At 38.9% G+C, this 11,059-nt stretch overlaps 2 protein-coding genes across 3 annotated transcripts; both read right to left on the minus strand.

The window, feature by feature from the left end:
• Positions 1 to 669: 669 nt before the first annotated feature.
• Positions 670 to 2,392, minus strand: LOC133740509 (cyclin-D1-1-like). Its single transcript, XM_062168465.1, has 4 exons — positions 1,955 to 2,392; positions 1,566 to 1,863; positions 1,341 to 1,471; positions 670 to 1,127 (listed from the first exon to the last, which is right to left on the minus strand). Exons 1-4 carry the CDS (start codon positions 2,186 to 2,188, stop codon positions 879 to 881), a joined length of 912 nt encoding a protein of 303 aa, XP_062024449.1. The 5' UTR covers positions 2,189 to 2,392; the 3' UTR covers positions 670 to 878.
• A 2,779-nt stretch (positions 2,393 to 5,171) lies between these two features.
• On the minus strand, positions 5,172 to 10,583 carry LOC133740508 (nucleobase-ascorbate transporter 4). Of its 2 annotated transcripts, none has more exons than XM_062168464.1 (14): positions 10,308 to 10,583; positions 9,285 to 9,382; positions 9,014 to 9,127; positions 8,769 to 8,869; positions 8,593 to 8,668; positions 8,329 to 8,388; positions 7,993 to 8,174; positions 7,344 to 7,440; positions 6,935 to 7,021; positions 6,784 to 6,842; positions 6,290 to 6,381; positions 6,039 to 6,116; positions 5,728 to 5,888; positions 5,172 to 5,608 (listed from the first exon to the last, which is right to left on the minus strand). In XM_062168464.1, the coding sequence occupies exons 1-14, from the start codon at positions 10,399 to 10,401 to the stop codon at positions 5,390 to 5,392; spliced, it is 1,518 nt and encodes a 505-aa protein (XP_062024448.1). In that variant the 5' UTR covers positions 10,402 to 10,583; the 3' UTR covers positions 5,172 to 5,389. The 2 variants fall into 2 exon arrangements, with proteins under 2 accessions (XP_062024448.1, XP_062024447.1); XM_062168463.1 differs by having other exon boundaries at positions 9,014 to 9,190; positions 10,308 to 10,581.
• Between the last annotated feature and the right edge of the window lie 476 nt (positions 10,584 to 11,059).

The raw sequence follows: 11,059 nt of genomic DNA on the forward strand, positions 1-11,059 counted from the left end.
AGCTAACAAGAAGTCTCCACTTAAGAAAGAGGTTCATATTAGCACCAGAAGACTTGGGGTTTAAAGACATCCGCTTGCATTTTACAATGTCGATAATAGCAGCAAAAATCACCCGTCGGAAATTTGAAACTCACTCTCAAAAATCCGACTATGATCATCGGTGACTAGGTGAACATTTATAATCTAAACATAGATTGGTCTTCGGTCCCTAATGGCTCCTACAGTGCCAGCAGAAAGTTCCCCCCTTCCTAGGTAATCACTAGCCGGATGCCCGTCGATGTGACCCCCTGTGGGCCACCACTCGTCAAATCAAATCTTTGCCTCAAGACACTCATATATGATTATTATATACCACTCTTTCCACCTGGACGGCTCCGATTCACCCGACCTCTCTGTCTCCCACACCCCAGCCTCCACTCAGATCCTTTCCCTCCAAAATTCCTCCCCCTTTACGTGTCACTCACCCCTCCACCCCACATCATCACTCGCTGCCACACCTCACCCACAGAATCCTTGTCCTTAGTATAATAACCCCCGAAATCACTATTTTGCCTTTCAATAAGAAAAGCCGTTACGTATTTCGTAAGTATGGATAATATAGTTGCTAACATAAAAACGTAACGTTACACTTCCTGCACACATGAGATTTTAACCATAGTAAAGAAAAGTCAAATGCTTTGGGAATCATATATAATTGAACGATCACTACAGCCCCCATATTCTATAAATATTGGAGTAATAATAACAGTAAATAATAAAATTGAAAGCAATGGTCCCTTTCTATCTCTCACTTCCTAATTCTGACCGAAAATTGAACAAAATTTATAGGTCGAAACTCCGAAAATAGGAGCCGTTTCAATTCTCTTTTAACTCTTTATCTATGGAAGTTGTACATTGTCCAGAGGTGAAATTCGGGGACGTTTGGGGGGCGGCTCCGCTTGGATTAAGGCCTCGGGATTCTCGGAGCGGGTGTCGCAACTCTTGCAAGCGGCCGCATCCAGCACACCGACGGGGCTGGCGGGCTCGGACGGAGGCGGGGCTGAGCTACCAGCTTTATGGCTGGAGGATGAGGGACACGTGTCGATCAGGTACTCCTCCATGAGTTGGTGACAGCTTCTCACACTTTCCTGTCCCCAATAAGAAAGAAAGAAAATGAATTTTGTAATTTACCGCGAGAAATATTTACTTTTTTTTTTTTTTTTTCACAGCTTTCTATGCTTCTCTTTCTCTCACTCTCGACTCTTCGATTTTCTCATCTAACAGAAACTAAAAATATTAATTATTTGTAAAATCAACCCCAACAAAGTTCAAAAATTGCTCGCAGACCCATGGATTATTACTTTGTTTACTCCTTCGTCAAACACCGCTCCTGCTTGGTCTTCCGCCGCCACAGACTCAACGCTTACGCCAGCGGCGCAGAGCACAGCCGCCGCCGCCACCGTCGACGGTGAAAAACCCAAGAAATCAATCACTGAAACACAAAACCAGAATATCACAACCAAAAACTAGAACAGAAAAACCAAAGCTTTGTCTGAAAAAAGAGTTATAGTACTACGTAGTTCTACCTCGTATGGTTTTGAGAACCAGATCAGAAGAAGCCTCAAGAAGGTCGAGAAGGGAAGAAGCCGGGAGCTTAGAGATGAAATGGGGGAGGAAATCGAAGGGTGTGACGGAGCGGAGTCTCCAGTTGAGACTGGACATGACCAAAAGCTCCATTCTTTGGACCGTTTTGGGTTCGAAGACGAATCTTGGCTCGAAGATTTGGAGGTCGACGATGTAGGGGACATTAGGCTCCTCCATCTTGGCCGCTAAAGACAAGCACGCCACCGAGAGCAGCTGAAACGGCCACCGCCCATGCTGTTGCTGCAGGCAATAAAGAAAACAACGTACACAAACAATAAGAAAACAAACCCACTAAGACGAAGAGGTTTTGTTCGGAGAAAGAGAGAGTTACCGGGAGGGAGCGGGTGGAGAGGAAACGGTCGAAGTAGTTGACGGAGAGGAAAGCCGTGAGCGGGGCAAAGCGGTAGTGGGAGTGGACTTTCAAGATCCAGTTGATGGAGTCCTGACGGGCGGTGACGTCGACGGTGCGGTCACGGCAGAGGGAGAGGTAGTTAGGGGACGGGAGGTGATGGGAGTCGGAGTCGATCAGGCGGCGGAGGGCGGAGGAGGAGGAGGAGGAAGACATGGGTGGGTTTTGGTCATGGCGAGGAGGGAGTGAGGATTTGGAATTGGGTGTATGGCATTGTCTTTTTAGAGAGGGCTTGGGTTGGGTTGGGGGTTTGGATTTGCTAGCTTGCTGTGTCTGAGGGAGTCTGGTTGCGTCTGAAAGAGTGAGTGAGTGTGTGGTATGAATGAGTTGGTTTTTTTTCTTTTCTCTTCTTTTGTTTTCTTTGCACTTTTGTGTGTTTCTTTTGTTTGTTTATGGCATGGAGTGCTGTGTTGGTGGAAAAGAAGAGAGAGATGGTGCATCATACAAATGGTCAAGCATGGTGATGGAGGTAGACACCGTAGAGTAGGGTATAGAGAGAGAGATTGCATTTGAAGCTGTGCGTTTTAGTGTATTTCTTCTGTATTCTTCTTGTTCCATACGTATATACATACGTCGTATTCAGTCATGCATATGAAAGGATTCAACATTTACATTTTAGGACACCCATTGTTGCTAGAAAGTGTGATTGATTGATGAAATGCGTGTTGTTCCGGGTCTTTCGTTCTTGCTCTCAAGAGAGGTCTGTGAGTTGAGAGAAATTCTTAGGCAGGGCCTGCCCTACCACGTGGTAGTAGGACAGCCCGATCAAAATTAAGAAAAAACTTTGCATATCTCGAAATTAGCCATCTTTTAATAAAGCAATATACCCAAAACACCCCACTACAAGGTTCTGATTGGGCAGTCCTACCGCCATGTGGTACGGCTGCCTTACTTAAGAATCACTCGTGAGTTGAAACCGAAAGTTCTGACAACCTTAGCAGGTTTTGGTCAGCAGTTGTGGTGACAACCATTGTTTCTTGGTAAGATCGCCTTTATTTTGGTCAATCTTTGTGCTCAGACAACTTGATCATTCAAGATACCGTTACTTTTCGTTTAGCTGTATTAATGTATTTTGTTATTAAGCTTATGAGTTGTAATCTTTTTCATTATTCAATGAATGTTTTTGTTATTGTTCGTAAAATAAGACATTAATTATTAGGTGAAAAAATATTCTTTGAACGTTATAATGAAAACGAACTGTATGTGCAACTTAGAAGAGCTGGAAATTTTTTTCTACTTTATGAAGGTTAACGGGAGCTAAGGTCTTTGCGGCACAATTTTGCTAGTGATCTGATTATGATGGTTCATGAATAGAATGTTAAAGATTTCAATCGAACATACAGATTATGATGCTACATTTCTTTTAGTCTAAGTGAAGAATTATAATTTGACCCCAAAGGAAAAACTATACAAGGTACCACAGAAGCATTTTGTGGAGTCAAAGAAACCAAAATATCTGTTCAAGTGTTCGGTTGAAATAGAAAACAAAATTCTATCATCACGTACTGTTTACCTCTTTTATGAAGGAAGAATTCCATTAAACAGATGAAAAGTTAGTACATGCTATAATAATCCACCTCCTAGAGGAAAAGTTGTTTTCTAATTGCTAGTTGTCTTTGAGGAATAAGTTGAATTATTAGGTGTAAAAGACTCTTTACAAGAGGTCAAGAGGTTACCATTTAGAGGTTGGAATGAGGAGAAAAGGCATACCATTACAACAACCCGTGATATCCCTCAAGCATAGAGTAGCTACAATAGACCCACCTAATCCAAGTCATTCCAATAGTAACCATACCAATAAATCTCAACCAGAACAAAATTTGACATTTTTCAATCTTGGATAGATTAGGATGTAGTCATGTAGGGTGCAATTTCTGTGACAAACATTAGCTCTGTAGTGGATGATAGGCCAATGTATGGAGCAAAGTTGTAAACTTACATGTTTTATATTGAAAAACACTGTAAACACAAGAACACTAATTTTTATTGACTTATTATGTGTGACTGGTAAATAATTACACGTATTTGAAATTTATTTTAAAGATGACAACGTGATAAAACAATAAACATGAAGATAGTTATATATACAGTAAAACATTTGGACTTCAGACCCTCATGAGCACAAAAATACCTATTTCTACACGATGGGAGTGGTTTACGAGTCATAAAATGTATCTATAATTTATCTTAAGACCTTGTAAGTAATGGTGTGGTGGTCCTAGAACATGATCTTGTTGCATTATGAGATGTTTGTTTGTGGTACATTTTTCTAGCCTTCATTACCTAGGCTAACCCTGGAGTACATTATACATTTCCTGTGGTATAGAAAATCAAACACTAGCATTATGCCCCAGACATCTTTTCAAGGAAAAACCATCATGGTCACACTAATTAATTACTAACACATTGGTATAAATGTATGAAAAACCTGCTCTTGGGATTTAGCAAAATAGGTAAGAAGTGAAGGCTTAGGTAGAAGATTCAATAGGAATTTCTTGTTTTGTGTTAAGAAAAAGACCAAAAGTTGGGGCAAAGCTATGGACCTACGGTGAGTATGGTCCAAAAACCATATAGGTGTAAGGTGTAACAGCACTTAGAACTCTCATGCTATATAATTCATGTTTGATTTTACTTGAGGCACATATTTACCCAAATACAAACGTACGAGTGAAACCCTAGCCTCTGGCGGTGGTTTCTTCGTTATTCTCAGCCAAGTCTCGTCGTTTCCTCTTCTTTTCCGATTTGGATATTGTCTTCTGGCATATCGATCAGAGGCTCTAAGGATCTTCATAAGCTAGGGGTGTTTCATTAAAGTAGCTTTGTGTTCGCACTGTTGTTCTCAATTGGTTATTACCATTCTTGTTTGGGTCTACGCTGTGAATGTTTTTAACCACACCCGACTTTTCTCTGCTCTACTGCAGAAATCACAAATAGTTTAATACCGGACCCAGCAAATGCTTTAGTTCATTATCCTAGTTCTTTTAGGAAAAGTTATTCTACTTATGAATCTATATTATAAGTAAGATTATTGCAGAGTATACATTGGATTACTCATCATGTACTAGAACAGATCAGTGATTTTCTATTTAGCCCCAAGAGGTAATTTAGTACGGGAAGCCAAAACCAAAAACAACTAATCTTTGGTTTGCAACAGTAGTATCACATATTTCTCTTCATGACGTATCAAATTCTTGAGAAATCGGGTACATAGATAGTTTCCAAGCTATTACTAAACTTGTAACATCGATTAGTCAACCATAACAACAAAATTACAAGCTTAGAATCAAGTTGGTTTCCCATATGAAATGCTCCTATAGATATCTATTTTCTCTACTATTTAATTTTCCTCTGTTGGTGTCAGACTGAAGGGAAATGCCTATTAAGGTTGTATGGAAGTGAGTAGAACTCTTCGCTCCTGGTATCTGTGTCAAATTTTCTGAACTTTCCCCACCAGTGTCGGCCACTGTCCCGCCTAGTAGAACTGTGTCCACGGCCCATGGTGAGGTCCAAGAAGAGAGCAACTATGATTGCTACAGTTGCAGCAGAAGAGAAAATTACTTGCACAATGTTGTTGAACTGCAGGTGGAAACAATCAATATCCAATCATGTGTTAGTAAGTAGGAAACAGCTTTCTGTAAATAAACATCAATTACAAAAGGAAAAATTTGAAGATAATTGAAATTCAACAAGCTCACCCAGATTTGATGTGTGTGAAGAGGGCCATGACCAGCAGTTAAGATGTAGTCATGAAAGTACTGAGGCACAGAAAGACCCATGAAGAGAGAAAAACCAATGATGAACTTTGACCTAAAGCTGTTAAGGTTGCAGAACTGCAATAAACCAAGACCAGCAGAAACTGCACAACCACAATCAAAGTTTCAAATTAGATGATATATGTGAATGAGCATCCACATTATTTATAGTACTCGAGACATGCAAAAATATCAAAAAAATAGAAGTTCAAGTATTCTGATGATCATAACTGACATAGGAAAGAAAGACTTACCAACATAGGCATAGAGAACACAATACAGAGCTGCCACAATTGGAAGTGGTATAGATGCAAGAATAGCCCCAAACTTTCCTGTGAATGACATAAATAGTGACATACTTAGATCACATAATAAAACAAAGTCACAAACATTCTAAGCTCCCGGTTGCATCATGCTTTTGATTCTTATTAAGCAAATCAGTCATCTCCGTTGGAGAAACAACCAGGAAGATTAAGGTGCTACATGCAATATATACCACACACACCTAATACAGAGAAGAAAAACATAAAGCCTGCTGATATTTGAATCACTCTTCGACTTCCAACACGTGTCAATCCCAACAAACCTGCATTTTCACTAAAAACAATAAAGTTAGATAGCAATTTCACACTACCAAATGTTTATACTGGCTTCTTGTTTTCTGGTGTTTTCACTAGAAAACAGTGTAATGCCTACAACTAGGGGCAAAGAAACTCGATGACCATTTGGAACTTTGAACATGATCAATGATTGTGACTCATCTACTATTCTAAAGAAATTTACCCAAACTTGTATTACAGACTGCTAACAAATCAACACCTTTGTACTTCATTCCTCTTTCTGTAGCTACTGACAACATTTGGTTAAGGTTTCATTTTATTGTACTAGCAATATTAGAAATGCACATGTAAGCCAGGGCTACCATTTACAAATTGATTAACCAGATTCCCTATAGTTCTACAACAGATGATGTTAGAATTGCACAAATAAAATGCTTACACTGATGCAGTTGAGCCAGTTAATGAGCCAAAGATGCCATTCAGAAGAGTGCTTATGCCCTGAAATATTTACAAGCAAGATTAGCTTTCCAACACTAAAAAGAGTCTTCACAAATTATTATTATAAGGATGTGTCAGTAACCACTTTTTACCTGCCAGCCTATACCTCGGCTCAGAACAGAAGGTGGTGGAGGGGTGGCACTCCCATATCTTGATGCAGCAATGAATACACCTATGGACTGCCCTCAAGTGAAAAGAAGAAAGAAATGTCAGGGACAACAAACACAATTAGTACTGATTTTATATAATTTTAAGAAATATGCACATTTCAAGTCATAAGAAAACAAAAAATCATTAAAAATGACAAGTATAGTCAATTTCTTTTTAAATTCCTCAAGATGCATTAACAGGGATGCATATACCTGATGCATACATTCAACAAGCTAACAGCTACACGCCTACACTTGCAGAATAATCATTTGCATGCTTAATATTAGTTTCACTATGTATTGGGTTATATGGCACGGTAAACTAAATAAGAATCAGCTCCCTAATTTTTACCTCAATCATGGCAACAAAAGCAGCAGCCATAATTGCAAGAGTATATCCAGCATTAAAATCCGGCCGCCCCCATTGGAATGGATAGGGAACCCTTACCCTGCATATGGTGGAACAAAAATAGAACCATAATTGAATGTCATATTATTGTCTGGTAGACTGTAGTCAAATTTCAAATTAAGAAATTTTCATATGACAGTGTTAGAACAATACCAGACTACCAGAGCTTTTGGCTCCAGGACTAAACTTACTTCACAATACGAAACTAATGGATTAGAGTGGCAGAAATGTTTATAAGAGTCTGTAGTATTCAAATCTCTATGATAGGTTAGGCTTTAGTTGTGTTTCTTTCCCTAACAGAATCTCAGTAACTTCTCTATCACTGAACCCAGGTCATAGAAACAGGTTATCCTGTAATACCATCTATACCATTGCACACGTGTTTCTTTCGCATGAAGAAATTTTGTTGACAATTATGCTCTTACAGAATGACTGCATTTCAGTATCTAGCAACTAATTCATTAACATAAGCTATAAATGATTGAGTGACCATTCCTGTAACCCATGAAGGATTTCTTGAAACTGTTAATGCAGGTGCTTAAGACATTAAATGCAAATGCTGGACTGAAATTAAGCTGGAAGTTGAGCTTACCAAGGAGCAGCCCTAACAAGCCCAGAACGATCAGTGCGGCAGCTAGTTTGAGTTCTAGGGGATCTATGATCATAAGCACCAGCTGCAGTCAAAATTACTGCGTACACCCATACTATTGCAACAGTGAATAGTACCGCAAATCGAACAAATATTGGTATCTTTAACTTCATTGTGCAGGCATACTGCAGTATCAATTTTTAAACATTAGAATAAACCTCAAATTATGCAAATACTAAAGGATATTATGTTATATTCTACCATAAAACAGCTACATAAGAAATTAAAAACGTAATTCAATTTGACTGAAAGAAAATATTGATTCAGCATGTCACACACCTGTGATAGAAGAAGCAATATAACTAAGGCCGGTAATCCAACTTCAACACAATTTGCCAACTGCAACCATCAAGCACAAAAACAAAGTGTCATGATCAAAACAACGTAATACCTACATAGCAGAAGGCCGGAAGCCATGCATTCACACTGAAAAGAAAGACAAAAAATCATTTTTTTATTTCTACTTCTCTTGGTTGTAGGTTAATGTCTTTTAGTCAACTGATCAATAACAGTATAACACAATGGAACATTCAGCATACTTACCAAAGGAAAACCAAGTACAAAGAACCCCAGTCCAGTAAGAGTCACTAGAGGAACAGAAGAGAGAGGACTAAGATACCTGCACCAAACCATGTCAATAGTCAAGTTCTTCCCTAAACAAAGTAATAACTACGGAGCACATTTATCAGATTCCAATTGGCTTTATTGCTTCAACCCACCTCCCAAAAATTCTCACAAATCCCAAAAAGCCAAGGATCATTTGCAAGAATGATGCAAGTATGAGCGCTCCTTGTATTGCTTTCATAGTTTCTCTGAACCTCTAAAAACAAAATCAAAGAACACAACAGAGAAAGTTAGTGCAAACATAATCATATAACACTTCCATGTAAACACACATTCTGTCCAAGAGTCCAACAGTGTGAGATCTAGGAGATAGGAAAGTGACAAATTGGGCTAGACCAACCTGGTGGGGGTCTATGAATACACTGAACCTCCTGGAATGAGCAATGGAGAGAGCAGGGATGATGAAAGAGTATGAAGCCCCCATCACCACAGGGATACGAGTCCCAAACCAAGTCTGTAACAGTGTATTAATGCCAGCGACAAAGAGCACAGTATCAATCACTTCTGCCTTTTCTACCTATTAAGATAAAGATTAAAGAATGTCTGAACAAAAAGAGTGCAAAGTTTAACGAGAACTGAAAAAGATTGTGCAGAAGTTTTGCAGGTCTTACATCACCACCACCCATTATAGGGACAAGCACGGTGGGGATGAACACAGTGGTGCCCAACATAACAAGAAAGTGCTGAAATCCCAGAAGTATGGCTTCAGCTGCATTCAATCAACAATTTATAAGCAATATAGAAAATGATGAAGATCAAATTGAACGAACACTAATCTCCATTTCTTTGCAAGAAAAGAATCTAGTAGAAGTTGAAAAGTGAAAAAAGAAACCGAGAATGAAATGCAGGGGAGACTAGTAAAAGTAAGATAACATTGGAGAAACATAAATAAAACGAAATATGTTACACCATCTGATTAGTTTGCCAGAAAAGTGCAGTAAAACAGAACAGAAAAGCGGAAACTATGAAGAGCTGAAAATTACATCCAGAAATTTTGAAGACACAAGGAAAAAACAAGAAGAGATGAAAAAGTTGATAGGATTCTCTGTTTAGATTTTAGAGAAGAAGAAAAGTAGCATACTTGCATGTTATATATGATTCAATCAACGCTTTGTTTCATTTTTTTTCTTTCTCTCATACCCATTTTCCTTTGTAAAACTCACTTTCTGGGTAACCACCCAGAATTGACACTACCCAAACAAGAGGAGAATACCCAGCACAAGTAATTTCATCAACATACACATACATTTGGCCCAAAAGTAAGGAAAAACCTGAAATTCAGAATGACAAAATTTGTAAACACAAGAAAACACCCAAAACATAAAAGAGATGAGAAAGTTGATGGCTTTTGTGTCCTTGGAGAAGGGAAAAGGCACCACCAAGAGTGATATAAACAAACCAATTAACATCCACATACACATCCACTTTGAGTTTTGAGGCAGAGCTATGACCGAAACTTAAACCTTTCATAAAACCCATTTTCCCTTGTTACCACAGATTTTCTGGGTAACCAAAAAAGAACTTGGATGACACAAAAAAACAAAGGGAAAACCCAGCACAAGTACATTGTCACAAAAACAGGGTAGTGTTGTTTTGTGTGTGAAGAGGAGTGAGAGAGAGAGAGAGAGAGTTACGCCAAGGAGGAGAGGAGGTCATGCAGAAGTCGACGCCGGGAAGCTGGTCCTTTACCGGATGTGGCTGGAAGTCATCGGCTTTTTGTGCCGCCATTGCCGGAGAGAACAATAACAACAACAAAAAACAGAGCTCTTTGAAATGAATTTCTGTCTCTGAGGCTCGGTGGCTCTTTGTCTCTTATTATCACACACACTTTGAAATGAGTAGAGAGAGAGTGGTACGAACTGGTGTGACTATCTATATACAGATGTGTTATGAAAATATTGACCAGAGAGAGATAGAGGAATTAGGGGGGGTTTAGGCAGCAGCGTTCTGACTATGATTCAACAAAATGCTATGACCAAGCTACCCCCATTTACTTCTCCTTCACGGCTTCACTGCCTCAAATTCTTGGCCTTTACCAACAACATACAAAACGTATGTTCTGCAACACATAGGTCTTAATTTTCTCAACTCTCGTCTCTGTTTTTCCACTTTTTTCTTCTTTGAGATTCTCTAATTTACCTACCATAATGCCCGTTTGAGTTTACAATAGTAATAGATCGATACTTTTGGTAGAAGTGTTTTTAGTCAAAACCACATACACACTGGTTTGGAAAATACAATTACTTTGATTGAAAATGTATTTAGAAGCACTTTCTGAGGTGTTTCTGTATAATTATTTCTTCCTGCCGTTAAACGTCTTTTTTTAGTAATTCTTGAGCTCATTCCTCGTCATTTTTGTGCATTGAGCTTAGGAAATTAGGAATAC

This window comes from Rosa rugosa, chromosome 3, assembly GCF_958449725.1.
Source record: "Rosa rugosa chromosome 3, drRosRugo1.1, whole genome shotgun sequence".
NCBI classification, from domain to species: Eukaryota; Viridiplantae; Streptophyta; class Magnoliopsida; order Rosales; family Rosaceae; genus Rosa; species Rosa rugosa.

Coding starts and splice junctions, on each gene's coding strand:
- LOC133740509 (XM_062168465.1), bottom strand. CDS start 2,188: ATGTCTTCCTCCTCCTCCTCCTCCGCCCTCCGCCGCCTGATCGACTCC. Junction 1,864..1,954: donor TCTCCACCCGCTCCCTCCCG/GTAACTCTCTCT, acceptor TATTGCCTGCAG/CAACAGCATGGGCGGTGGCC. Junction 1,472..1,565: donor GGTTCTCAAAACCATACGAG/GTAGAACTACGT, acceptor TTTGTGTTTCAG/TGATTGATTTCTTGGGTTTT.
- LOC133740508 (XM_062168463.1), bottom strand. CDS start 10,401: ATGGCGGCACAAAAAGCCGATGACTTCCAGCCACATCCGGTAAAGGAC. Junction 9,191..9,284: donor CTATAATGGGTGGTGGTGAT/GTAAGACCTGCA, acceptor TTATCTTAATAG/GTAGAAAAGGCAGAAGTGAT. Junction 7,022..7,343: donor CTTTTGTTGCCATGATTGAG/GTAAAAATTAGG, acceptor ACTTGAGGGCAG/TCCATAGGTGTATTCATTGC.